Source organism: Notolabrus celidotus, chromosome 24 (assembly GCF_009762535.1).
Source record: "Notolabrus celidotus isolate fNotCel1 chromosome 24, fNotCel1.pri, whole genome shotgun sequence".
Taxonomy (NCBI): domain Eukaryota; kingdom Metazoa; phylum Chordata; class Actinopteri; order Labriformes; family Labridae; genus Notolabrus; species Notolabrus celidotus.
This window is the reverse complement of record NC_048295.1, coordinates 485,952-513,701: the sequence shown is the minus strand read 5'-3', so window position 1 is coordinate 513,701 and position 27,750 is coordinate 485,952. Positions and strand designations below refer to the sequence as shown.

At 39.7% G+C, this 27,750-nt stretch overlaps 3 protein-coding genes across 5 annotated transcripts in view; 1 reads left to right on the top strand and 2 right to left on the bottom strand.

Annotated features, from left to right (window-relative positions):
• Window positions 1–6,649, bottom strand: part of LOC117808105 (prolactin receptor-like) — a 37,675-nt gene extending 31,026 nt beyond the window's left edge. Inside the window, exons 1-4 of one of the 2 annotated variants that reach the window (XM_034677606.1) lie at window positions 6,559–6,649; window positions 6,335–6,463; window positions 5,838–6,094; window positions 4,805–4,972 (exon numbers count right to left, since the gene is read on the bottom strand). The gene's annotated coding sequence lies outside the window, so the exon portion shown is untranslated. Of the gene's footprint in view, window positions 1–4,804; window positions 4,973–5,837; window positions 6,099–6,334; window positions 6,464–6,558 lie in introns of those variants that run through there. The other variant, XM_034677607.1, reaches the window with a different exon arrangement.
• LOC117808103 (cytochrome b-245 heavy chain) lies at window positions 829–10,110 on the top strand. Its single transcript, XM_034677605.1, has 13 exons — window positions 829–962; window positions 1,778–1,870; window positions 3,139–3,249; window positions 3,341–3,425; window positions 3,866–4,014; window positions 4,797–4,978; window positions 5,365–5,497; window positions 5,611–5,703; window positions 5,849–6,102; window positions 7,248–7,410; window positions 7,699–7,845; window positions 8,005–8,129; window positions 8,595–10,110. The coding sequence occupies exons 1-13, from the start codon at window positions 918–920 to the stop codon at window positions 8,710–8,712; spliced, it is 1,698 nt and encodes a 565-aa protein (XP_034533496.1). The 5' UTR covers window positions 829–917; the 3' UTR covers window positions 8,713–10,110.
• A 3-nt stretch (window positions 10,111–10,113) lies between these two features.
• Window positions 10,114–12,751, bottom strand: LOC117808106 (dynein light chain Tctex-type 3-like). 2 transcript variants are annotated; one of them, XM_034677608.1, is made up of 6 exons: window positions 12,400–12,751; window positions 12,053–12,268; window positions 11,688–11,729; window positions 10,912–11,035; window positions 10,702–10,779; window positions 10,114–10,571 (listed from the first exon to the last, which is right to left on the bottom strand). In XM_034677608.1, exons 2-6 carry the CDS (start codon window positions 12,077–12,079, stop codon window positions 10,498–10,500), a joined length of 345 nt encoding a protein of 114 aa, XP_034533499.1. In that variant the 5' UTR covers window positions 12,080–12,268; window positions 12,400–12,751; the 3' UTR covers window positions 10,114–10,497. The 2 variants fall into 2 exon arrangements, with proteins under 2 accessions (XP_034533499.1, XP_034533500.1); XM_034677609.1 differs by having other exon boundaries at window positions 12,053–12,152.
• Between the last annotated feature and the right edge of the window lie 14,999 nt (window positions 12,752–27,750).

The following is a 27,750-nucleotide window of genomic DNA, read 5'->3' as shown; positions in this document are numbered from 1 at the left end:
TCACCCAAGTTTAGGTGTGAAGACATCCAGGACTTAACACCCAGGAGGGAACTGAGAAACAATTCAGATTCTCCAACTTCCTGTTTCTGTCTTTGTTTCTGAAAAGATGCATTTTGGTCAGCTGAAAGGATATTTAATATTCCGCCTTGGAGTCAACAAAATCTTAACAATATGTCATCACTCATAATCTGCAAGTCAAAGCGATTAATACATAAATGTAAGGCAGTAAGATGTTCAATGTTGTTGTAGAGTAGAAGTATAATTTTGCAGATTATATAATCATGCATGAAAAGCTCAAAGTCCTACCAACCTGTACTTGAGAACAGCACTGAGGATCAGCTCCCTTTAACAGCACACAAAGTGATTCATCTGTGGTGAACCTCAAACATGGGAATACTTCCTTCTCAGATTAAATTTAATTCAACTTTACTGCCTTTATGTTTAGAACAAAGAGTGGAACAAAGGTGAACTCTGACCCCTGAGTCACCCAGAAGATCATATCAAAATAGGACTGAAGTGGAAGTTGACAGCAGCTGATGACAAATATATAATTTCAGTGATTTGATGGATTAAAGTCAAATATTCTGTGGTTCCAGCTTCTCCATTTGAGGAGGACGGTCTTTGATGTTTGGACGGAGCAAAGATTGAAATTTAAGTGTATACATACATAGAGAGTAACAATGCCTACATATATCTTCCCGGTCAATTAAACTACCAAATAGAAAACAGCAAGGCAGCCCTTCCTTCTGAAAAACAGTGCAGGGGTTACTTCCTTATTTGGTTCTGAAAAGGTTATAAAATGAGTAATCAGCCATCTGAAACATTCTCTCTCCTCTTTCACTGTTTCCTGCTTCTTCTATGTTATCACATTAACACACTCCCTCACACACACACATCTTTTCAGAACCTCTTTCAACATGGGGAACTTTGCAGCTAATGAGGGACTCTCCATCTTTGTCATTGTGAGTATATTTAAAACGATTACTTTCGTGGTTTTGTGGTCATTTCTTAATATTTTAGGGGGATGCTTTTATCATCTCTAATTATAGTCAATATTATTTTTGTGTAAACAGCACAAACTTAAAATTCTTAATATTCTCTGACTGGACAAAATGTCTCCAACAAACAGAATTTCCAAAGTGAAGAGAGAAGGTTTCCATTAGGGTTGTGTCTGTGGTGTTCTGTGTTTTAATGGCACAGGCAGAGTTCTTTGATGCAGGACTCAGAAACTCAAGGTCAGCCGCATCAGATGCATTATTTTCTAAAATGTTTCCTTATTTTCATGACTCCAAATGTTAGGTCAACAGGTTTGTATCAGCTGAGAGATGATGAAGAGAGTGAAGTAGAAATAAAGAGTGAACAGTTGCAGAAGCTGCAGACCTTGACTCTCTTTCTTTTCTTGTGAATGAATGGATGATATAGTTATGTCAGGTATTTTAAATGATTTAACAAAGCAAGCAGTGCATTGCATGATACTTTACAGAGAAGGCTGATACCTACTTCATGTACAGCATCTCTAACATTTTTAGACATACTACTTTTTGGTGCTTTTGCTTACACTTTATTTGTGCTTTTTATCCCAAAAGTAAGAGTGAAACATTTTATTTTGTTATCACTGAAATTCAAGTGTTGTATCTGCACTTTAGACTGTCTCCTGTGAACATTATACTATCAAACTGACCTTATGAAGGGTATCATATTATGCTTCTTCAGTTATCCTTGAATTATTGTAGACTTCATGGATAGAAACCTTCATTCTCTGGGATGTGTGTTACAGTTGGTGTGGCTGGGGATCAATGCGTTCCTGTTTGTTCATTTCTACATGGCCTTCCTGGTGGAGAGATGGTTTTACACCAGAGTCCTGCTGGGGGTGAGTCAGACCTGCAGAATCACTTCCGCTGCACATGTCTGAAGATTATTAATAACTCATTTAAAGAAAAGTTTGACTCCATTCAAATACAAAGTGTTCTGATCTGATGCTGCATCATTTAAGGTTCTTTTTTCTGCAAGTAGCATAGACTACAACCACATCACTGTTATTTTCAAGCCTTTTAAGTGTGACTCATTTTGATATCCACACTTACAGAACAAAACAGCACCTGACAGCTTATCAAAGAGCTCATGTAAATTGTAGGAACATCTGAAGGAAAGCATTTCTAAAAAAAAAACAGGACCTGGTCTTTTTCAGTTCCTTTAAATGCAGCAGTTGCTACAGACTAGATTTTATACTTTAACCTGCATGAATCACACGTATCATGTAGCCCAGCAAAAATTAAGAAGACTGGAAAATAGAATTAGTAATATTTTAAGGCAAAAGATTCTTGAAAAGCCTTAAATTTAGGTTGTTTGTTGTTAAAAACAAGCAAAGATGTCCCCTCTGGCTCTGAGGCATTCATTAGTATTGATCTGTTGTGCTGTTCTTTAGCTTTGAGGTGCACTGCATTAACACACACACACACACACACACAAATCTACACAGAAAGGACTAAGAAACATTCCTGGATATGGGATTCTAGTTCATTTAACAGGGGATTGTTTAGTCCTCAGCCTCTGAACACTGAACGATAAACTCGGTCATCTTCGAGGCGCCAAACTCATCCACACCCTCACTAATGTCCCTTTTTCTACAACACCCTCCAGAACAATCACACCAGCTGCAGTAAAGGGAAGCAGCTCTAACATGAGAGTTCGCTCTGTGGTCACAGTTGCTATACTGAGTCAATACAACCGACACACACGGCACAGATGTGTCCGAGCAAGCAGAAGTAAAACACACAGCTTCTTACAGTCTGTTGAGTTTGAGCATTTTCTCATGCAGCTTTTTAGTCCTTCAGTGGACTGACATGTGTTTAGGTTTTAGACTACCTGATGCACATATGGGATTTATCGTATTGCCGTAGACCTCCATAAACCTTGAGTTAGTGATCATCATGTTGTGTATCTTCATGATTGTTTCCACTTCATTATTTAGATGAAAATCTGTCTCTCTCTCTGAGGTCCAACTCAACCAGAGAGATGGATTCTATAAGCAGGGATAAATCTAACATCTGAAGCTCTATTCATCTCTTCTCTAAATGACACTTAAATAATTTAAATTGACATCTCAGAGTAACTGAGCACTATGGTTTAACCCCTCAGCATGCTCTCTCCTGGGCCAGAGCTCCTGCTGCCTGCCTTAACTTCAACTGTATGCTCATTCTGCTGCCAGTCTGCAGAAACCTCCTCTCCTTACTGCGAGGCTCCATCCAGGTACTAAAAATAACCATAAAGCTCCAAACAGTTTAAAGAAATATCAAAACAGAGCTTCATCTGCAACGTTTGTTCTCTGTCTTTGTTTTAGTGCTGCAGCCGGACGGCAGCTCGTCAACTTGATCGGAACATCACTTTTCACAAACTGGTGGCTTACATGATCGCCTTCCATACAGGTATCATGTCTGAAAACTGTTTGATATAGTTTAAAGTTAATAGAGGAAACAACAACTGAATTATGCAAACATGATATATAAAAGTTAATTTGACTGCATGGATGATTCCATCAGGGTTTGAAATGTGACAAGTCTGAGAGATCAACACAAAACTACATCTGATTTGTCTTTCACTGTTTTGGTGCCAAACATGTAATCTCAGGAAGGCAGATCTTCTAGGATGTCAGCTTACTGGTGGTCCTACTTCAACATCTCCATATCTTTGACTATGGCATTTAGAAGAAATGTTAGTATAACGTAACAGTAAATAGAAAGATATAGAATATAAAGTATTGTATTTGTTATAAGCAGCATCTTGCAGCTTTAGAGAGTCCATGTGACCTTCAACACTCTCTGGGATAGCTTTTTAAACATGTGTCTCCTCTCTGTCGTTCATGCAGCTGTGCACATCGTTGCACACTTGTTTAACTTTGAGTATTTCATGGATGCCCAGCTGAATCGCAACAGCAGCTTTTTGCCCTTCATTCTATCTGAAATCGGCAATGGGGACAATGCCTCCTACCTGAACCCCATCAGGACCAATGAGACGGTGAGTAAACTTACATCAGTTTCAGTGTTGTTGAAAAGCTAAAGAGACGTTTTTGTTCACTCCTACGATGCTCTTTATGTTCCTTAAACCTGAGAACCCCCTCCCCCTGCATTATTTCTTCACTTTTTGTCAATGAGGAAAAAAAGGATTACTTCATTCAACGGACTTCCTCTTTGGAGATATATGTCCTCAGATAATGGGTCATTAGAGACACTTAATCTTAGATCTTAAATGCTTTTTCTTCCAAGCCAAGAACATGAAAGAAGAATTTGATTTCTGAAGCATGAAGTGATCAAACATGCCGTTTATTCTGTCTAATGAGAAGTCTGATATTAAGACTTAGAATTCATCTACAGCCTGAAATGTGCAAACATTCCTAGAGAACTATTTTAGTGCAGCTTGTACAAAACTTACCCCTCAGCCCTAAAAATGAACTCCACTGCTGTTCTACTGAGAATACTTTGAATATCTAGTTATTGTCCTTAGTGGGGTTCCTACATTTAGAGATCAGACACTGTGCCCTCTGACATATGAACCAGCCTGTCACCTCAAACTGTTCCATTTCTTAAACCTTACATCACAAGAAGCAGCGAGAGGAACTACAGTATGGCAACACAGAGGGAAGTTAGCTAAGCAACATGCCCTGCAAGTGAGGACATGTTCGAGGTTACAACCTTTGGACCACCACCTTCTCCATGACTAATAAACTGTGAGGTTCTAATGTAAAGAGGTGTAAAAGCCTTTAAATATGAGAATCAATACATGTCTGTGTTTTGATGCAGAACCCTACCATCGTCATGTTCACTACCATTGCTGGGCTAACGGGCGTTGCCATCACGCTGGCTCTCATCCTCATCATCACTTCATCCATGGAGATCATCCGCAGGTCGTACTTCGAGGTGTTCTGGTACACCCACCACCTCTTTGTCATCTTCTTCATCGGCCTTGTTTTCCACGGCTACGGGTAGGAAGACACAAAAGTACAGTTCATTTATTTCTTGGAAGTATCCTCCTGATAAATAAAACACAGCTCTCAGAGTACGGGGAGCTGCTTTGGACAAAACTCTGGGGAGAACTGAGTCTAAAGCTGTGTTTAAAGATGATAATACATTCCTTACATTGGATATATAAAGCTTTGACTGCTCTATGAAACTTCTTCTTTTATAATTTACATGAACTCTGTATAATGAGAGGATGAAGGCTCTTGGTTTATGTTATGAATCAGAGGAGAAAAAGGCTCATTCATCATCTCAGTAAACACTTCCCTGATGACTTTATGGTCTCAATCTCCAACAGTTACATCAGTAAATGTTCATGTTTGATAGGTGTGTTTTTGGTCACTGTCTGCAGGCGCATTGTGCGAGGACAGACACCTGCCAGCCTGCAGACGAATGACCCCGAGGTGTGTTCCAACCAGTTTGAAAACTGGGGAAATAACGGCTCCAACTGTGCAGTCCCAGTGTTCGCTGGAAACCCACCGATGGTATGCTCATGCATTCATTTCCTAAATGTTAACTGATCAGCCGAGTGATGCTCAATATATCTCTAAACCTTCCACCAATCCAAAGTCTGTAAACATGCTTTCCTTCTGTCTAGACGTGGAAGTGGGTGGTGGGGCCCATGATCCTGTATGTGTGTGAGCGGCTCGTTCGCATCTATCGATCCCACCAGAAAGTTGTCATCACCAAGGTGAGTGTGTGCTCATATGGTAAGCTCATGATGAGCTGTTAGTTCAAACGACTCAAGTTTGACCTCACAGACGACATGATAAATTAAATACTGCAAAGAAATGTTCAACAAGTAAACAAAGCTTGAACCCATACCTGTCCCTCAGGTGGTGATGCACCCCTCCAAGACTCTGGAGCTGCAGATGAAGAGGAAGGGCTTCCACATGGAGGTGGGTCAGTACGTCTTCATCCAGTGTCCGTCCGTCTCCAGGCTGGAGTGGCACCCGTTCACGCTGACCTCGGCCCCTGAGGAGGACTACTTCACTGCCCACATCCGCATCGTCGGGGACTGGACTGAGGCGCTATACAAGGCCTGCGGGGGAGACTCAAACGAGCCTCAGGAGGCCTGGAAGCTGCCCAAGTAAGACAGCAGGGAAGGTGGCGGGGGGGATAAAAGTGGAAATGGTTTCATGAAATTGCTGGTGATTACACTTGATTACCTCTACCTCCCTGATCCAGCTCTCTTTTCTGAATCTGGCAACAGGGGTCACATTTAGAGCTCTGAGTGGTTTATTGTGTGGAAGTCTTTAACCCTTACAGAGGAGAAACAATGAAACCATACCATATTAATAGTCTTTTCAGCATCCTATTACCTTTGTGCTGAACAGCAGGAGCCTTCTTCTGCTCTCCACAGACCAGGAAATGAACAGGCTTTTATCCTGAAGACATGACCTTCAGGGTGCTTCTTTGGATAGACTGTCCCTGCACTTGTTCAGACATGCCTCAAAAATGCCAGGAGGATATTATTTTTAAAATCACTTTATGGAAAAAAAGAAAAGACAATTGAAAGCAGCAGGATGTGGAAATAACAGAATACCTCTCAGAGCAGCTTTAAGAAAACAGAATCTCACAACAGGTACATGTGTCGGCCTGACTGATGAAAGGAAACCTGATAAATAAAAAGAGTTGAAGGGAATAAGTCAGTTGCATTTCCAGGAACTCTTTTCTGCTCTGCCTGTTTCGTTTGATCAGGAGTGATGGCTCTGTAGTGGTGAAATGTAGCTTTGAGCTTTTACTCACTAAGGTAAAGATTTAAGGTCCTTTTACTTTAATTTACTACCTCTTACTAATACACGTCTTATTCCTCACCACAGAGCCAGCATCTTGTGGTAGAAATAAGTACTGCAACAACAAACACTCTCCTTGTTTGTCATGTTTTTACTGATAAGAGAAGAAACTCACCCGGGCAGACAGGAGACATAAAGACAGGAGAGGAAGCTGATCCAATCATGAAGAACTCCTGAAACGTCCTTCTCTGCAGAGTAGCTAGAGACGAAATCAATATAACAAATGAAGGAGAGAATTTAAGTCAATTACACTCCATATAAGAAGCACAGAATAAACCTCTCCAAGCAGATCTCAGGAGCAGACAACACAGAATATGAAGTAGAGACTCTGTGGACACACTGATGGACACATTGAGGCATGGAGACACAAACTAACAGGATATCTGAACCACATATATACCTCTAAAGTCCGTCTGACTTCTGTGCGTGTCTGTCTCAGGCTGGCCATCGACGGCCCGTTCGGCACAGCCAGTGAGGACGTGTTTCGGTACGAGGTGGTGATGCTGGTCGGCGCAGGTATCGGTGTGACGCCCTTCGCTTCCATCCTCAAGTCTGTGTGGTACAAACGCATCCAAAACAACCAGGAGGTCTTCACCAAGAAGGTAACAGAGGCTTCAGCATCAGCAGGAGAGGACAATCTGTTAACAAGGTTTAATCATGTCACATCTTGATTTGGAGAAACGAGGGATGCAAACACTTCTCTTAAACAATACTCTAGTTCATTCCTTTGTTTTTAAGTCATGCAAATCATTTATAATAACACAAAGATCAGGTTCTCTTTCAATATCTACTTCTTCATGCTTCCTGTTGTTCCATCTGATCTCGTGGTTGTTCAATATTCTCAAAGTTCATTCTTGTAAAGGATCATTCTTGTGTTCTGTCCTCCTCAGATCTATTTCTACTGGCTGTGTCCTGAGACGCAGGCGTTTGAGTGGTTTGCAGACCTGCTGCAGTCTCTAGAAGGTCAGATGACAGAGAAGGACATGGCCGACTTCCTCAGCTACAACATCTACCTCACCCGCTGGAAGGAGACCGAGGTACGACAGGGATTACTTCACAACCTCTCCTTATTCTTCCCCCTGCATCATGATTTGACACGGTCTACGTTATGTATAACTGAAACTGTAACTACATGAAGGTAGATTTAAACATTCATTCTAGTTAACATCACCATGATGAGGATTTTTCTTCAACAGGCGGCTCACTTTCGCGTTCACCATGAGGCAGAGAACGACCCGATCACAGGACTCAAACAAAAGACTCTTTACGGGAAACCCAACTGGGACAACGAGTTCACCAGTATAGCATCAAAGCATCCAGGGTGAGGCTCTTCATCAAGTTACCACTCAGCAGCACGTTGTTTGAACACACACACACACACACACACACACACACACACACACACAGACACTGAAGTTCATGAAGTTATTTATCCTCTAAAAGAAGTAGAATACTGAGAGAACATCCAAAGCTGGAACAGTCATCATGTCTGCAATAGTCAAAGTAGTCCTGCTGCTTTGCACTCGTGCTGCTCCTTGTTTCCCCACTTAGACTTCAACTTCAATCTTTACTACTTATAACAATACTGGCCCTGAAACTACTGTCGCTTTTACCACTACACTGCTTTCACTCTGCTACAACTATACTATAATGAGTACAGATACATAGAAGTACTTCTTTGTCCTGTGGCTGAACAAGCTGATGAGCACAGCAGAATTACATTGATCCCTGCTGTTACCATTACTTCTATCAGTCTAATAATCACTCATGTTTGTGCTTCCTGCAGAGTGAAAGTGGGTGTGTTCCTGTGTGGGCCACCTCAGCTGGGGAAGTCTCTGGAGACACAGTGTCTGTCCCACTCGGAGGCCGATGTCAAGTTCATCTTCAACAAAGAGAACTTTTAAGATCTGCAAAACGACAACCTGTAACAACGAGAGACTCTTCACTTTCACATCCTGCACATCCGTCACCATGTGTGTTTAACTTTCACATATTGTTAACGTTGCATTACAACTGTAACGCTGGAACTTCATCACAGACCTGTTTCTCTTTGTTTTTCGCTGCAAATGTTCCGCAAAAAAAGCTGTTCTTGCACAAAGAGGGAGGAAATGAGCCGGTGGTGTTTTCCATTTTCTCCTCTTCTCCTTTTCTGTTTCCCCAAACGATCGTGAAGCTCTCTGCTCCTTTCAAACCTCGTCTCTTTGTTTTATTTCAATGCTGGGCCGGGTGACGCTTTAAAAAGAAGAAGCAGCTTTGATACCAGATGGTTTAAATTCCTGAATCAAAGGAGAAATGTCACACCGACCTGCCCTTGAGTGAAGCATTATTAGAGCTTTGCCTGTTACAGTGTAGCTGCAGCAGCTTCCAGGACTCCAGCCTCACCTGGAAGAAGTCAGATTGAAAACATCTACAGCTATGTCATTAAAGAATGCTTCTCTGTGTGGACTCAGACTTCCATCAGGGTTACTACATGAGACAGAGGGCATTAAAGTCACGGCTTGTTTGTGTCTGCATTAAGACTTTAGATGTGAGTGTAGTGTTTACTCTGATTGTAAAAACCTGACTCAACATCTGGTTTCTAATGTATCTAGTAAAAAGGTGGAAAGATGAATATGATGGTGTCATGTTTTGACACCACGTCCACCACAAACTATGTGAGGCAAACATTCAAAGCTACTTTTCAAATGATGTTTGTTTGACTTTCTGTTCAGGGAAGTAAAAACAGATGATATCACGGGTCAAGGAAAGCTTCACTGCTGCTGCTTTATTCAGCTGTTGATGTTTTTTTTTTTATTATAATAAACTTGAACATTCAGAGAAATGTTGTCACATGTTTTCAGCTTATGATGGGAAACTTTCAGAATAAAATGTTGACAATAACTTCTTTTATTTACACCACTGACTTCTCAAACATCCCTAAAATCCCCCGGCGCTCTAACTACGATCTCTATCTTTCTGCTGTGCTAACTGACGTGTATGAAGGATCTGAGAACATCGGAGTCCCACAGAGGATGTCTTCATTCATAGGGACAGGCAATTCAAAGAAACCATCTCTGGAGAGGTCAGGATCAAAATATTACCCATATAACTCTTTTTGTTTCTCATTTTGTTTCTAGAATGAGTTCAACTCTTCAGATGTTTTAACATAAAAAGCCCTTTGAAGATATCAGTTCCTAATAATCCGTCTGATTTGAATGTTGTTGTTGACAGATAGTGTATAATTAATCTGGTGATTTCTTCTTGAGTTTGTTATTCTGATCTGGGATAAAAGAATAGTCTAGAATAAAAAAAGTTGAACACCAGCGTTTGTTCATAAATCTCTTCATTTTAATTTACCTGCAGTGAAACTGCTCCAATTACAAAACTCTTCTCTTCCTTGTTGGCATGATAAACATAATACAGATAGCAAAACAGAAGAAGAATCAGGCTTATTGTGATGTTTGCAGCGGTTGTATGCAGTCAGGCTGAGTGTGAACATATTAAAGCACTGCAGTGACATGAGAAGATAAATACATTAACATGTTGATGAGGATTTTTACATGCATCCGAAGGCTGGAAATACAGCTCCTCCTCCTCCTCTTTGCAGCTGTACTGATGTGGACTCTGTGGCACTTGGTGGCCCCCTACTGTTCACAGGAACACCCTCCACTCCTCCTCAAGTGGTTGTGATAGTGGATGGCTCTTTTGACCTAAGCAATGGCCACAGCAAACACACTGACCACACAGTACATGGTGCGGTTTTCCCATCTCACGGTGCAGCTCCCTGCAAACGTAAAACAAAGAGGTGAGCATGAACATGGAAGTAATCACGTCTGAGAGAAGAGAAATCACAGAACAGTGAATCTAACAGTCAAGAGGAAAGATGAATGTACAGCAGCAGACACTGAGCTTACCATCCATGGTGGTGTCCCAGTAGCAGGAGTTGGCTGTGTGGAGGCCAGCTCCTGTTTTCTGCATCACAGCACACGTCACTGCAGAGAAAGATCACCTTATTTCAACTCGGATCAAATTCTAAAAATATCCCTCCTCTCAGATTAGTATTTTAATCATTTATGACCCCGTCACACCTCAAACTCATGCTTCCCCCTTTGAGATAAACATACCGATGTATTTGTATGGTTTCCCATGTTTGACCATCTGTGTGAGGCAGCGCTCCACGATGCTAGCTGTCCATTTGTTGACCAGACTCTGGCTGTAATCATCACCACCTACCACACTCTCAATACACTGAGACAAACACACACACACGCACGCACACACACACACACAATGAGGTTAGAGTGTTCCCAGTCATGTGGAAGTCACTGGGTGCTGTTTCGCCCTGAGGGGAAAGGAAGAAAACAAGAAAACAAAGCTCTGCACTTAACTCAAAATCTGTCTCGTAATCGCCTGAGTGAAGCGGTCAATGTTTAACTTGAACTGAGATGACTCCAACATGTTTATTTAGACTGCTGCTTCACATATTCTATCACAATCATCATCTTTAACCCTGTCGTATCTTCAACCTCAAGACATGTAAAACTGCTCTGTGCAGGATTTAGATCTGAACCTCTGAAATGAATCCTGTCTTTAATAACAAACAATCAGACAGGATGGAAAGGAACTCCTTACATTTGTTAAAGTCACAGCAGCACATTTAGACACTTTGACTTGAGTACATTCACAGACTGATAGTTTTACTTCTACAAAGTAGCAGCACTTTGACTTGAGTATTACATTTGACTCATCTTCCCACGCCTGCATTTAGAGCCTCAGTGGGCTGTATCAAGTGTGGACACTGTGTTAGAGGGTGGGGTTATGTAGCCTGTTCATTCAACTGCTCGGTTGGATTATCTATGAACACTTTGACAGTAACATGATATGACAGAGTTCACTTTACCTCTTTGACAGTGCCTTCAGCTTCCTCTGAGTTGAAGGAACCCTGACAGAAAAACAGACACATGTGAGCTTTATCAGCAGATGAGCAGAAACACAACAAACTGAAGCTTTAGCAGACACATCTTTACTTCCATATGTTTACAGGGATGATCATCATTAAAGACACTGCTTCCTCCAACAACATGACAGCTACACCAGGCCTTTAGCTTATTTGGATGAGTGTAATATTAAATATCAATTTATTTTTCAGCTTCATCATCAAAACTAATCTGACAAACATATACAGTGGTTAGCTAGGGTGGCTACAATTCTTTAGCTTGCTAATTCCTACGATCACATTAAAGATACATATTTACAAACACACACCTCACTGCCATTGTGAAATTCTTCCATCCCTCTCGTGTGTAGCTGATCCACAGCCGGTAAACTCGCTGTTTATTCGGTTTATTTGAGGGGAAAATGCAAACTGGTCGGGAGGAAAACACAGAGCCGTGCTGACTTCCGGTGAGCTGCCAAAACAGTCAACGACGAGCAATACAAGAGCGGCGGAAACAGACACGACTGGCTCGCTGCTGCCACCTACTGGTAGAGCCAGGGTAGAGCACACCGATTTTCACGGTTAAACGTGGGCTTTCCTCCCAACGAAAACATTCACACAAAATAATCAGACCAGATCATATTTTTAGACTCATGAATAATTTGTCGAAACTCACCTCTTAGCAAACTCCGGCCAATAATCCATCCAAGTCCTCCACGTCTTCTTCGTCTCTTCGAAGTTAGCACTAAAAGCTAACTAGGTTGCTAACACTTTGCAAACAAATACCCAAGTAAATGTGCTAACACGACATGACCCAGTGTACTCATTCGTTCCTCAAATACATCTAAAAAAAATAAATAAATAAAGTTATTGACGATAATAATTGCCTTATAAATTCTGAAGCATTTAAAAAGCCAACAGCAGGAGTATAATTTATTTTTAAAATCCGGGTTTCCATCATGTCAGTTTAAGTTTATCTATCTAGTTTGTGTTAAGCCGGGTGGACATGGAAACATCCGGACACCTAAAACTAGGGGTAACTTTGAAAAACAGGGCATTTGCGCCCTCTGGTGGTCACAGGAGGGAATTACACCCTGGGAGTGTAAAGTGTGACGGATTAAATGCAAGTAGAGCTTCCGGTTTATAGTTTGCTGACCCCAGATGGCTTATATTGCATTAATTACTCACTTTAACGTCATGGTTCGATAAATAAATATTAATAGACCATACGTTGTACCTTACGTTTGAATTTAAGCTTTGAAAACCCGCCCGAAAAGCAATAAATACAAGTATATCTAGCAGCACGTAGCTGTATTTCAGAATAAAAGCGTTTCCTGATACAAAGTTAGACATTGTATGTACGAGCGAGACTTCCGGTTCTGCAGTGAAGCTGTGGAGAACATCCGGTCAGTAAAAAACTGAGGGTAACTTTGGAAAACATGGCACCAGCGCCCTGATGGGCGCCCTCCTGTGGTCACAGGAGGGAAGTACACCCTTGGAGTGTAAAGTGTGACGGATTTAATGCAAGTTGAGCTTCCGGTTTATAGTTTATTGAACCCAGATGGCTTATATTGCATTAATTACTCACTTTAACGTCATGGTTCGATAAATAAATATTAATAGACCATACGTTGTACCTTACGTTTGAATTTAAGCTTTGAAAACCCGCCCGAAAAGCAATAAATACAAGTATATCTAGCAGCACGTAGCTGTGTTTCAAAATAAAAGCGTTTCCATGTATAGAGTTAGACATTGTATGTACGAGCGGGACTTCCGGTTCATAATGCCTTGCATAAAACACTTACGGTTATGAAATATTGACTTATTATTGTAATGGTTTGAATATCATGTGATACTATCAAGGGTCAATGTATTCTTTGTGGTGTTTGGATGATTAATTACTTTGTTGTCAGCTTATTTTATATACTGCAGTCCAAATGTTCATGGAATTAATGCTTGGATTATGTATTTATTTATTTTAACATTAAAATAATTTCCTGCTCTTTCTAATATCAAACTATTCACATAATCTCTGATGTATTTTTCATTTTCCAAACGTTTGAGCACCCTTTTATTAAATCCAGCTTTCCTCGTCCCTCTTTGCTGCACTCTTGTGGACAAAATAATGAAAAACATCTGTATTAATTACAAAATATTACTGTTTAAGAGCATACATGTGTTTCTTTAAAAACGAAGGGGTTATTCTATATACTGGAAGATATTCACTTTATTCATAGAGGTTTTATTTACATGCAATGATTGTTCTTTATCTGTTTGTGCGGTAGCCCTGGAAGCTAATACTAACAGCCCTCCACTGGCTGTCTGCAACAATAGATTTGGAGGAAAGAACACCGGATTGCTGAATTAAACCAAGCACACATTAGTGTAAATTAATTTAACACACTGGCTTCTTTATTTCTTGCTCGGGTAGAAATAATTCACCCGAAGTCAACGATCTTTTGTTCTGGAGCTTCCATTTAGGCTATTTCTACACAGTATCTAACGTAGTAATGTAGATTATCTTTGTATTTACCCTTTCTTAAATCCATCCATTTACCTTCTTCTAACAGGGCAGGTATAATAATAAAATAATCACTAAAATTAGAAAAATAAAACGAGTACACAGACATCACAACTGCAATGAAGCTGTGGAGAACATCCGGTCAGTAAAAAACTGAGGGTAACTTTGGAAAACATGGCACCAGCGCCGTAATGGGCGCCCTCCTGTGGTCACAGGAGGGAATTACAGCCTGGGAGTGTAAAGTGGGATGGATTTAATGCAAGTTGAGCTTCCGGTTTATAGTTTGCTGAACCCAGATGGCTTATATTGCATTAATAACTCACTTTAACGTCATGGTTCAATAAATAAACATTAATAGACCATACGTTGTACCTTACGTTTGAATTTAAGCTTTGAAAACCCGCCCGAAAAGCAATAAATACAAGTATATCTAGCAGCACGGAGCTGTATTTCAGAATAAAAGCGTTTCCTGGTATAAAGTTAGACATTGTAAGTACGAGCGGGACTTCCGGTTCTGCAGTGAAGCTGTGGAGAACATCCGGTCAGTTAAAAACTGAGGGTAACTTTGGAAAACATGGCACCAGCGCCGTGATAGGCGCCCTCCTGTGGCCACAGGAGGGAAGTACACCCTGGAAGTGTAAAGTGTGACGGATTTAATGCAAGTTGAGCTTCCGGTTTATAGTTTGCTGAACCCAGATGGCTTATATTGCATTAATAACTCACTTTAACGTCATGGTTCAATAAATAAATATTAATAGACCATACGTTGTACCTTACGTTTGAATTTAAGCTTTGAAAACCCGCCCGAAAAGCAATAAATACAAGTATATCTAGCAGCATGTAGCTGTGTTTCAGAATAAAAGCGTTTCCTGGTATAAAGTTAGACATTGTAAGTACGAGCGGGACTTCCGGTCCTGCAGTGAAGCTGTGGAGAACATCCGGTCAGTAAAAAACTGAGGGTAACTTTGGAAAACATGGCACCAGCGCCCTGATGGGCGCCCTCCTGTGGCCACAGGAGGGAATTGCAGCCTGGGAGTGTAAAGTGTGACGGATTTAATGCAAGTTGAGCTTCCGGTTTATAGTTTATTGAACCCAGATGGCTTATATTGCATTAATTACTCACTTTAACGTCATGGTTCGATAAATAAATATTAATAGAACATACGTTGTACCTTATGTTTGATTTTAAGCTTTGAAATCCCGCCCGAAAAGCAATAAATACAAGTATTTCTAGCAGCACGTTGCTGTGTTTCAAAATAAAAGCGTTTCCATGTATAGAGTTAGACATTGTATGTACGAGCGGGACTTCCGGTTCATAATGCCTTGCATAAAACACTTACGGTTATGAAATATTGACTTATTATTGTAATGGTTTGAATATTATGTGATACTATCAAGGGTCAATGTATTCTTTGTGGTGTTTGGATGATTAATTACTTTGTTGTCAGCTTATTTTATATACTGCAGTCCAAATGTTCATGGAATTAATGCTTGGATTATGTATTTATTTATTTTAACATTAAAATAATTTCCTGCTCTTTCTAATATCAAACTATTCACATAATCTCTGATGTATTTTTCATTTTCCAAACGTTTGAGCACCCTTTTATTAAATCCAGCTTTCCTCGTCCCTCTTTGCTGCACTCTTGTGGACAAAATAATGAAAAACATCTGTATTAATTACAAAATATTACTGTTTAAGAGCATACATGCGTTTCTTTAAAAACGAAGGGGTTATTCTATATACTGGAAGATATTCACTTTATTCATAGAGGTTTTATTTACATGCAATGATTGTTCTTTATCTGTTTGTGCGGCAGCCCTGGAAGCTAATACTAACAGCCCTCCACTGGCTGTCTGCAACAATAGATTTGGAGGAAAGAACACTGGATTGCTGAATTAAATCAAGCAAACATTAGTGTAAATTAATTTAACACACTGGCTTCTTTATTTCTTGCTCGGGTAGAAATAATTCACCCGAAGTCAACGATCTTTTGTTCTGGAGCTTCCATTTAGGCTATTTCTACACAGTATCTAACGTAGTAATGTAGATTATCTTTGTATTTACCCTTTCTTAAATCCATCCATTTACCTTCTTCTAACAGGGCAGGTATAATAATAAAATAATCACTAAAATTAGAAAAATAAAACGAGTACACAGACGTCACAACTGCAATGAAGCTGTGGAAAACATCCGGTCAGTAAAAAACTGAGAGTAACTTTGGAAAACATGGCACCAGCGCCGTAATGGGCGCCCTCCTGTGGCCACAGGAGGGAATTACAGCCTGGGAGTGTAAAGTGTGACGGATTTAATGCAAGTTGAGCTTCCGGTTTATAGTTTGCTGAACCCAGATGGCTTATATTCCATTAATAACTCACTTTAACGTCATGGTTCGATAAATAAATATTAATAGACCATATGCTGTACCTTACGTTTGAATTTAAGCTTTGAAAACCCGCCCGAAAAGCAATAAATACAAGTATATCTAGCAGCACGGAGCTGTATTTCAGAATAAAAGCGTTTCCTGGTATAAAGTTAGACATTGTAAGTACGAGCGGGACTTCCGGTTCTGCAGTGAAGCTGTGGAGAACATCCGGTCAGTAAAAATCTGAGGGTAACTTTGGAAAACATGACACCAGCGCCGTAATTGGCGCCCTCCTGTGGCCACAGGAGGGAATTGCAGCCTGTGAGTGTAAAGTGTGATGGATTTAATGCAAGTTGAGCTTCCGGTTTATAGTTTATTGAACCCAGATGGCTTATATTGCATTAATTACTCACTTTAACGTCATGGTTCGATAAATAAATATTAATAGACCATACGTTGTACCTTACGTTTGAATTTAAGCTTTGAAAACCCGCCCGAAAAGCAATAAATACAAGTATATCTAGCAGCACGTAGCGGTGTTTCAGAATAAAAGCGTTTCCTGGTATAAAGTTAGACATTGTATGTACGAGCGAGACTTCCGGTTCTGCAGTGAAGCTGTGGAGAACATCCGGTCAGTAAAAAACTGAGGGTAACTTTGGAAAACATGGCACCAGCGCCGTGATGGGCGCCCTCCTGTGGTCACAGGAGGGAATTACACCCTGGGAGTGTAAAGTGTGACGGATTTAATGCAAGTTGAGCTTCCGGTTTATAGTTTATTGAACCCAGATGGCTTATATTGCATTAATTACTCACTTTAACGTCATGGTTCGATAAATAAATATTAATAGACCATACGTTGTACCTTACGTTTGAATTTAAGCTTTGAAATCCCGCCCGAAAAGCAATAAATACAAGTATTTCTAGCAGCACGTTGCTGTGTTTCAAAATAAAAGCGTTTCCATGTATAGAGTTAGACATTGTATGTACGAGCGGGACTTCCGGTTCATAATGCCTTGCATAAAACACTTACGGTTATGAAATATTGACTTATTATTGTAATGGTTTGAATATCATGTGATACTATCAAGGGTCAATGTATTCTTTGTGGTGTTTGGATGATTAATTACTTTGTTGTCAGCTTATTTTATATACTGCAGTCCAAATGTTCATGGAATTAATGCTTGGATTATGTATTTATTTATTTTAACATTAAAATAATTTCCTGCTCTTTCTAATATCAAACTATTCACATAATCTCTGATGTATTTTTCATTTTCCAAACGTTTGAGCACCCTTTTATTAAATCCAGCTTTCCTCGTCCCTCTTTGCTGCACTCTTGTGGACAAAATAATGAAAAACATCTGTATTAATTACAAAATATTACTGTTTAAGAGCATACATGTGTTTCTTTAAAAACGAAGGGGTTATTCTATATACTGGAAGATATTCACTTTATTCATAGAGGTTTTATTTACATGCAATGATTGTTCTTTATCTGTTTGTGCGGTAGCCCTGGAAGCTAATACTAACAGCCCTCCACTGGCTGTCTGCAACAATAGATTTGGAGGAAAGAACACCGGATTGCTGAATTAAACCAAGCACACATTAGTGTAAATTAATTTAACACACTGGCTTCTTTATTTCTTGCTCGGGTAGAAATAATTCACCCGAAGTCAACGATCTTTTGTTCTGGAGCTTCCATTTAGGCTATTTCTACACAGTATCTAACGTAGTAATGTAGATTATCTTTGTATTTACCCTTTCTTAAATCCATCCATTTACCTTCTTCTAACAGGGCAGGTATAATAATAAAATAATCACTAAAATTAGAAAAATAAAACGAGTACACAGACATCACAACTGCAATGAAGCTGTGGAGAACATCCGGTCAGTAAAAAACTGAGGGTAACTTTGGAAAACATGGCACCAGCGCCGTAATGGGCGCCCTCCTGTGGTCACAGGAGGGAATTACAGCCTGGGAGTGTAAAGTGGGATGGATTTAATGCAAGTTGAGCTTCCGGTTTATAGTTTGCTGAACCCAGATGGCTTATATTGCATTAATAACTCACTTTAACGTCATGGTTCAATAAATAAACATTAATAGACCATACGTTGTACCTTACGTTTGAATTTAAGCTTTGAAAACCCGCCCGAAAAGCAATAAATACAAGTATATCTAGCAGCACGGAGCTGTATTTCAGAATAAAAGCGTTTCCTGGTATAAAGTTAGACATTGTAAGTACGAGCGGGACTTCCGGTTCTGCAGTGAAGCTGTGGAGAACATCCGGTCAGTTAAAAACTGAGGGTAACTTTGGAAAACATGGCACCAGCGCCGTGATAGGCGCCCTCCTGTGGCCACAGGAGGGAAGTACACCCTGGAAGTGTAAAGTGTGACGGATTTAATGCAAGTTGAGCTTCCGGTTTATAGTTTGCTGAACCCAGATGGCTTATATTGCATTAATAACTCACTTTAACGTCATGGTTCAATAAATAAATATTAATAGACCATACGTTGTACCTTACGTTTGAATTTAAGCTTTGAAAACCCGCCCGAAAAGCAATAAATACAAGTATATCTAGCAGCATGTAGCTGTGTTTCAGAATAAAAGCGTTTCCTGGTATAAAGTTAGACATTGTAAGTACGAGCGGGACTTCCGGTCCTGCAGTGAAGCTGTGGAGAACATCCGGTCAGTAAAAAACTGAGGGTAACTTTGGAAAACATGGCACCAGCGCCCTGATGGGCGCCCTCCTGTGGCCACAGGAGGGAATTGCAGCCTGGGAGTGTAAAGTGTGACGGATTTAATGCAAGTTGAGCTTCCGGTTTATAGTTTATTGAACCCAGATGGCTTATATTGCATTAATTACTCACTTTAACGTCATGGTTCGATAAATAAATATTAATAGAACATACGTTGTACCTTATGTTTGATTTTAAGCTTTGAAATCCCGCCCGAAAAGCAATAAATACAAGTATTTCTAGCAGCACGTTGCTGTGTTTCAAAATAAAAGCGTTTCCATGTATAGAGTTAGACATTGTATGTACGAGCGGGACTTCCGGTTCATAATGCCTTGCATAAAACACTTACGGTTATGAAATATTGACTTATTATTGTAATGGTTTGAATATTATGTGATACTATCAAGGGTCAATGTATTCTTTGTGGTGTTTGGATGATTAATTACTTTGTTGTCAGCTTATTTTATATACTGCAGTCCAAATGTTCATGGAATTAATGCTTGGATTATGTATTTATTTATTTTAACATTAAAATAATTTCCTGCTCTTTCTAATATCAAACTATTCACATAATCTCTGATGTATTTTTCATTTTCCAAACGTTTGAGCACCCTTTTATTAAATCCAGCTTTCCTCGTCCCTCTTTGCTGCACTCTTGTGGACAAAATAATGAAAAACATCTGTATTAATTACAAAATATTACTGTTTAAGAGCATACATGCGTTTCTTTAAAAACGAAGGGGTTATTCTATATACTGGAAGATATTCACTTTATTCATAGAGGTTTTATTTACATGCAATGATTGTTCTTTATCTGTTTGTGCGGCAGCCCTGGAAGCTAATACTAACAGCCCTCCACTGGCTGTCTGCAACAATAGATTTGGAGGAAAGAACACTGGATTGCTGAATTAAATCAAGCAAACATTAGTGTAAATTAATTTAACACACTGGCTTCTTTATTTCTTGCTCGGGTAGAAATAATTCACCCGAAGTCAACGATCTTTTGTTCTGGAGCTTCCATTTAGGCTATTTCTACACAGTATCTAACGTAGTAATGTAGATTATCTTTGTATTTACCCTTTCTTAAATCCATCCATTTACCTTCTTCTAACAGGGCAGGTATAATAATAAAATAATCACTAAAATTAGAAAAATAAAACGAGTACACAGACGTCACAACTGCAATGAAGCTGTGGAAAACATCCGGTCAGTAAAAAACTGAGAGTAACTTTGGAAAACATGGCACCAGCGCCGTAATGGGCGCCCTCCTGTGGCCACAGGAGGGAATTACAGCCTGGGAGTGTAAAGTGTGACGGATTTAATGCAAGTTGAGCTTCCGGTTTATAGTTTGCTGAACCCAGATGGCTTATATTCCATTAATAACTCACTTTAACGTCATGGTTCGATAAATAAATATTAATAGACCATATGCTGTACCTTACGTTTGAATTTAAGCTTTGAAAACCCGCCCGAAAAGCAATAAATACAAGTATATCTAGCAGCACGGAGCTGTATTTCAGAATAAAAGCGTTTCCTGGTATAAAGTTAGACATTGTAAGTACGAGCGGGACTTCCGGTTCTGCAGTGAAGCTGTGGAGAACATCCGGTCAGTAAAAATCTGAGGGTAACTTTGGAAAACATGACACCAGCGCCGTAATTGGCGCCCTCCTGTGGCCACAGGAGGGAATTGCAGCCTGTGAGTGTAAAGTGTGATGGATTTAATGCAAGTTGAGCTTCCGGTTTATAGTTTATTGAACCCAGATGGCTTATATTGCATTAATTACTCACTTTAACGTCATGGTTCGATAAATAAATATTAATAGACCATACGTTGTACCTTACGTTTGAATTTAAGCTTTGAAAACCCGCCCGAAAAGCAATAAATACAAGTATATCTAGCAGCACGTAGCGGTGTTTCAGAATAAAAGCGTTTCCTGGTATAAAGTTAGACATTGTATGTACGAGCGAGACTTCCGGTTCTGCAGTGAAGCTGTGGAGAACATCCGGTCAGTAAAAAACTGAGGGTAACTTTGGAAAACATGGCACCAGCGCCGTGATGGGCGCCCTCCTGTGGTCACAGGAGGGAATTACACCCTGGGAGTGTAAAGTGTGACGGATTTAATGCAAGTTGAGCTTCCGGTTTATAGTTTATTGAACCCAGATGGCTTATATTGCATTAATTACTCACTTTAACGTCATGGTTCGATAAATAAATATTAATAGACCATACGTTGTACCTTACGTTTGAATTTAAGCTTTGAAATCCCGCCCGAAAAGCAATAAATACAAGTATTTCTAGCAGCACGTTGCTGTGTTTCAAAATAAAAGCGTTTCCATGTATAGAGTTAGACATTGTATGTACGAGCGGGACTTCCGGTTCATAATGCCTTGCATAAAACACTTACGGTTATGAAATATTGACTTATTATTGTAATGGTTTGAATATTATGTGATACTATCAAGGGTCAATGTATTCTTTGTGGTGTTTGGATGATTAATTACTTTGTTGTCAGCTTATTTTATATACTGCAGTCCAAATGTTCATGGAATTAATGCTTGGATTATGTATTTATTTATTTTAACATTAAAATAATTTCCTGCTCTTTCTAATATCAAACTATTCACATAATCTCTGATGTATTTTTCATTTTCCAAACGTTTGAGCACCCTTTTATTCAAGAGTACCCTACTGCAGGCAAGATGGCGCCGCCACAACGTCCACACCGGAAGTCCATACCGGAAGTCCATACCGGAAGTTACAAAGCTAAAAACGTTGCAATAACACCCACACCGGAAGTTACAAAAATAAAAGCCTTGAAAAACAGGAACGTGAACGCAAAATAAAAGCCTTCAAAAACACGTAGGTTTACGCGTAATTCTTTTTTGCACTTACATTTTAATCGTATCAGTATTATTGACTAGTTGATTGACTCCAAAAGTGTATAGGCTGTTGAGAATTCAAGTTACTTAGAAGCCTGCACGAATCACTAAGTTATAGTGTTAACGTCTCAGCCATGCACAGCCTTTTGTTCCGAGTGTGTGTTGAAATACTTAAAGCTGATTATGATGCTGCCGTGATGACATCTGCATATGCCTCTCTTGTTTTGTCTGGGTCATATGTTATTTTATGTTGTGTTAGCCTGACTGTACCTCAGTACAGTTTGCTGTAGTGTTTGTTCCAAATTACCTTGCATGCTGTCTGCCTATGTGATCACATGTATAGATTAATGAATGAATGAAATACAGATCCAGAGTAGATCCACAGTCACGAGAGAAGAGCAGAATGTTATCTATGGTGCAGGGGCGAGTGGAGGAGGAAAATGTAGAGGTGTGTGGTGACTGTTTCTTTTTTAACATAATTTGTAACACGTTACAATGACACAGTGACAGGGGTGTTCATTAACCACAAGAACAAACGGAGGGAATGGTTTCTCCTTCTATTTTGAGACATTAGATGGGCGTAAACACTCTGAGCTTGTCAAACAGTTTTATTCAGATTGAATGCTTGATGCATGTACACCAATGTCTTAACAAGATCACTTTATTTGGCGTCCATGAAAACATTGAAGTTGGAACCTTCAATTAGAATGACTAGAAAAACTGCAAATGTACACATAGCTACTGTTTCTTTCCATCCAACCCCTACTTGAAATGTAGAATTATACTTTATTTTATGTTCTTTTAATGTTATATGTATGATGTCTTAACCCTTTTGTATTGATAATGTTGTACTTGAAAAAGAACAATGCACTTTTGCTATTACAAACTCCAAATCAACATAAAATATTAGGACTAAAATATTTCAACTTGAGGCACCACTGTCAGCCACTGATGATAGATGTACAGTACACAATCCTGGGGAGCCTCTGTTGTTTTTGTGGTGAATATAGATCTCTGTGTACAGCTTGAGTGTATTTTCCCTCTTACTTACAGTCTTTTCCTTCTCATCCCCTCCCCCCCACACACTAACACTCTACATTATTCTGTTCTTCATACACAGCGGGATCTCTCTCACTCACTCTCTCTATCACAATTAGCTTTCTGCTAATTGATTTAGCAGCGACAGACTAATGCAATCAATACGCTACACGAAGAAGAAACTTCCAGTTCGAAGCATCCGGCATTGGGTAGAGAGGGGGTTAAAGAATCACTTCCGGTATGGACTTCCGGTATGGACTTCCGGTGTGGATGTTGTGGCGGCACCATCTTGCCTGCAGTAGGGTGCCTCTCCTTTTATTAAATCCAGCTTTCCTCGTCCCTCTTTGCTGCACTCTTGTGGACAAAATAATGAAAAACATCTGTATTAATTACAAAATATTACTGTTTAAGAGCATACATGCGTTTCTTTAAAAACGAAGGGGTTATTCTATATACTGGAAGATATTCACTTTATTCATAGAGGTTTTATTTACATGCAATGATTGTTCTTTATCTGTTTGTGCGGTAGCCCTGGAAGCTAATACTAACAGCCCTCCACTGGCTGTCTGCAACAATAGATTTGGAGGAAAGAACACCGGATTGCTGAATTAAACCAAGCAAACATTAGTGTAAATTAATTTAACACACTGGCTTCTTTATTTCTTGCTCGGGTAGAAATAATTCACCCGAAGTCAACGATCTTTTGTTCTGGAGCTTCCATTTAGGCTATTTCTACACAGTATCTAACGTAGTAATGTAGATTATCTTTGTATTTACCCTTTCTTAAATCCATCCATTTACCTTCTTCTAACAGGGCAGGTATAATAATAAAATAATCACTAAAATTAGAAAAATAAAACGAGTACACAGACGTCACAACTGCAATGAAGCTGTGGAAAACATCCGGTCAGTAAAAAACTGAGGGTAACTTTGGAAAACATGGCACCAGCGCCGTAATGGGCGCCCTCCTGTGGTCACAGGAGGGAATTACAGCCTGGGAGTGTAAAGTGTGATGGATTTAATGCAAGTTGAGCTTCCGGTTTATAGTTTGCTGAACCCAGATGGCTTATATTCCATTAATTACTCACTTTAACGGCATGGTTCGATCAAGAAAGATTAAATGATCGTACTTTGTATCTTACGTTTCGATTTAAGCTCAGAAAACCCGCCCGAAAAGCAATAAATACAAGTATATCTAGCAGCACGTAGCTGTGTTTCAGAATAAAAGCGTTTCCTGGTATAAAGTTAGACATTGTAAGTACGAGAGGGACTTCCGGTTCTGCAGGGAAGCTGTGGAGAACATCCGGTCAGTAAAAAAATGAGGGTAACTTTGGAAAACATGGCACCAGCGCCGTGATGGGCGCCCTCCTGTGGCCACAGGAGGGACTTGCAGCCTGGGAGTGTAAAGTGTGACGGATTTAATGCAAGTTGAGCTTCCGGTTTATAGTTTATTGAACCCAGATGGCTTATATTGCATTAATTACTCACTTTAACGTCATGGTTCGATAAATAAATATTAATAGAACATACGTTGTACCTTACGTTTGAATTTAAGCTTTGAAAACCCGCCCGAAAAGCAATATATACAAGTATATCTAGCAGCACGTAGCTGTGTTTCAAAATAAAAGCGTTTCCTGGTATAAAGTTAGACATTGTATGTACGAGCGGGACTTCCGGTTCATAATGCCTTGCATAAAACACTTACGGTTATGAAATATTGACTTATTATTGTAATGGTTTGAATATCATGTGATACTATCAAGGGTCAATGTATTCTTTGTGGTGTTTGGATGATTAATTACTTTGTTGTCAGCTTATTTTATATACTGCAGTCCAAATGTTCATGGAATTAATGCTTGGATTATGTATTTATTTTATTTAACATTAAAATAATTTCCTGCTCTTTCTAATATCAAACTATTCACATAATCTCTGATGTATTTTTCATTTTCCAAACGTTTGAGCACCCTTTTATTAAATCCAGCTTTCCTCGTCCCTCTTTGCTGCACTCTTGTGGACAAAATAATGAAAAACATCTGTATTAATTACAAAATATTACTGTTTAAGAGCATACATGCGTTTCTTTAAAAACGAAGGGGTTATTCTATATACTGGAAGATATTCACTTTATTCATAGAGGTTTTATTTACATGCAATGATTGTTCTTTATCTGTTTGTGCGGTAGCCCTGGAAGCTAATACTAACAGCCCTCCACTGGCTGTCTGCAACAATAGATTTGGAGGAAAGAACACCGGATTGCTGAATTAAACCAAGCACACATTAGTGTAAATTAATTTAACACACTGGCTTCTTTATTTCTTGCTCGGGTAGAAATAATTCACCCGAAGTCAACGATCTTTTGTTCTGGAGCTTCCATTTAGGCTATTTCTACACAGTATCTAACGTAGTAATGTAGATTATCTTTGTATTTACCCTTTCTTAAATCCATCCATTTACCTTCTTCTAACAGGGCAGGTATAATAATAAAATAATCACTAAAATTAGAAAAATAAAACGAGTACACAGACGTCACAACTGCAATGAAGCTGTGGAAAACATCCGGTCAGTAAAAAACTGAGGGTAACTTTGGAAAACATGGCACCAGTGCCGTAATGGGCGCCCTCCTGTGGCCACAGGAGGGAATTGCAGCCTGGGAGTGTAAAGTGTGATGGATTTAATGCAAGTTGAGCTTCCGGTTTATAGTTTGCTGAACCCAGATGGCTTATATTCCATTAATAACTCACTTTAACGGCATGGTTCGATCAAGAAAGATTAAATGATCGTACTTTGTATCTTACGTTTCGATTTAAGCTCAGAAAACCCGCCCGAAAAGCAATAAATACAAGTATATCTAGCAGCACGTAGCGGTGTTTCAGAATAAAAGCGTTTCCTGGTATAAAGTTAGACATTGTAAGTACGAGCGGGACTTCCGGTTCTGCAGTGAAGCTGTGGAGAACATCCGGTCAGTTAAAAACTGAGGGTAACTTTGGAAAACATGGCACCAGCGCCGTGATGGGCGCCCTCCTGTGGTCACAGGAGGGAAGTACACCCTGGGAGTGTAAAGTGTGACGGATTTAATACAAGTTGAGCTTCCGGTTTATAGTTTATTGAACCCAGATGGCTTATATTGCATTAATTACTCACTTTAACGTCATGGTTCGATAAATAAATATTAATAGACCATACGATGTACCTTACGTTTGAATTTAAGCTTTGAAAACCCACCCGAAAAGCAATAAATATAAGTATATCTAGCAGCACGTAGCTGTGTTTCAAAATAAAAGCGTTTCCTGGTATAAAGTTAGACATTGTATGTACGAGCGGGACTTCCGGTTCATAATGCCTTGCATAAAACACTTACGGTTATGAAATATTGACTTATTATTGAAATGTTCATGGAATTAATGCTGTTAGTAGAGCTGATACTGAGCAGAAGTTTAAACAAAATTAAGAAAGTGGGTATAATGAATAATGAATTATTTAAAAACAGTAGCAGCAAAGACTTACTCTATGAAGGATTAATTGAGCAGTATATTTTACTTGATATCGAAATGCTTTATTGATATTACAATAAAGATATAGATGATAAAAGTGACCTCAGGGTCATTTAAATGGGAGTTTTATGTCAGAATATAAAACAGATGCTTTTCCTTGAAATACATACAAATCACATAGAAAAGTGCAAATGTGCTCAAGGACCATGTGACAATAAATACAATTATTTACATCCTCACAGTTTAAAACACACACACACGCACACGCGCGCGCGCACACACACACACACACACACACACACACACACACACACACACACACACACACACACACACACACACACACACACACACACACACACACACACACACCTCCAGGCTCAGGTGCTGGCAGTCAATATATGCTACGCAAGACAAAGCAGCTCTTCAAAGCTCTGCTGTAGGTCACTTGTGAACTGATAGTGGCTTAAATAAGGTCGTTGATTTAAAGCTGCACTCGAACAGCTGACGCTGACTGGAGAAATAAACGGTGTGGAACTCTTAGGGGTTTTCTCTTGTGCACAACCAGGCTCATCTTTGATGACACAAGAAAAGCAACTCTTAAATGTAAACGTCACTCCATGGTCGGTATGTTTTCAGTCTGTTTCTCCTTCTGCTCTTCTTAGCCAGAAAGTTTGTTCCTGGGATCAGAGGATGGTGCAGGCTCCAGAGCGAGCCGCCTGAGCTCCAGGGGGCCGAGATGTTGGCTGTGCTCTGCCTCTGGCAGGCATTGTATCGCTGCTTGCAGCAGCAGGAGTGGAGGAAGCCTCTCCCTGAGTGGCTGCGTCCCCGGGGATGACGCCCTGTGCTGGTGTTTGGTCCCTGTCGTTGGTCTGCTTTGATCTGGAGAAGGACAGCCGTCTGAAGAGAGAGAGCTGGGGACAAAGAGCTTCAGTTAATCCCTCTCTGCTACATGAGATCTCAGCTTCACATGCTAAACTTGTGTTTTCTA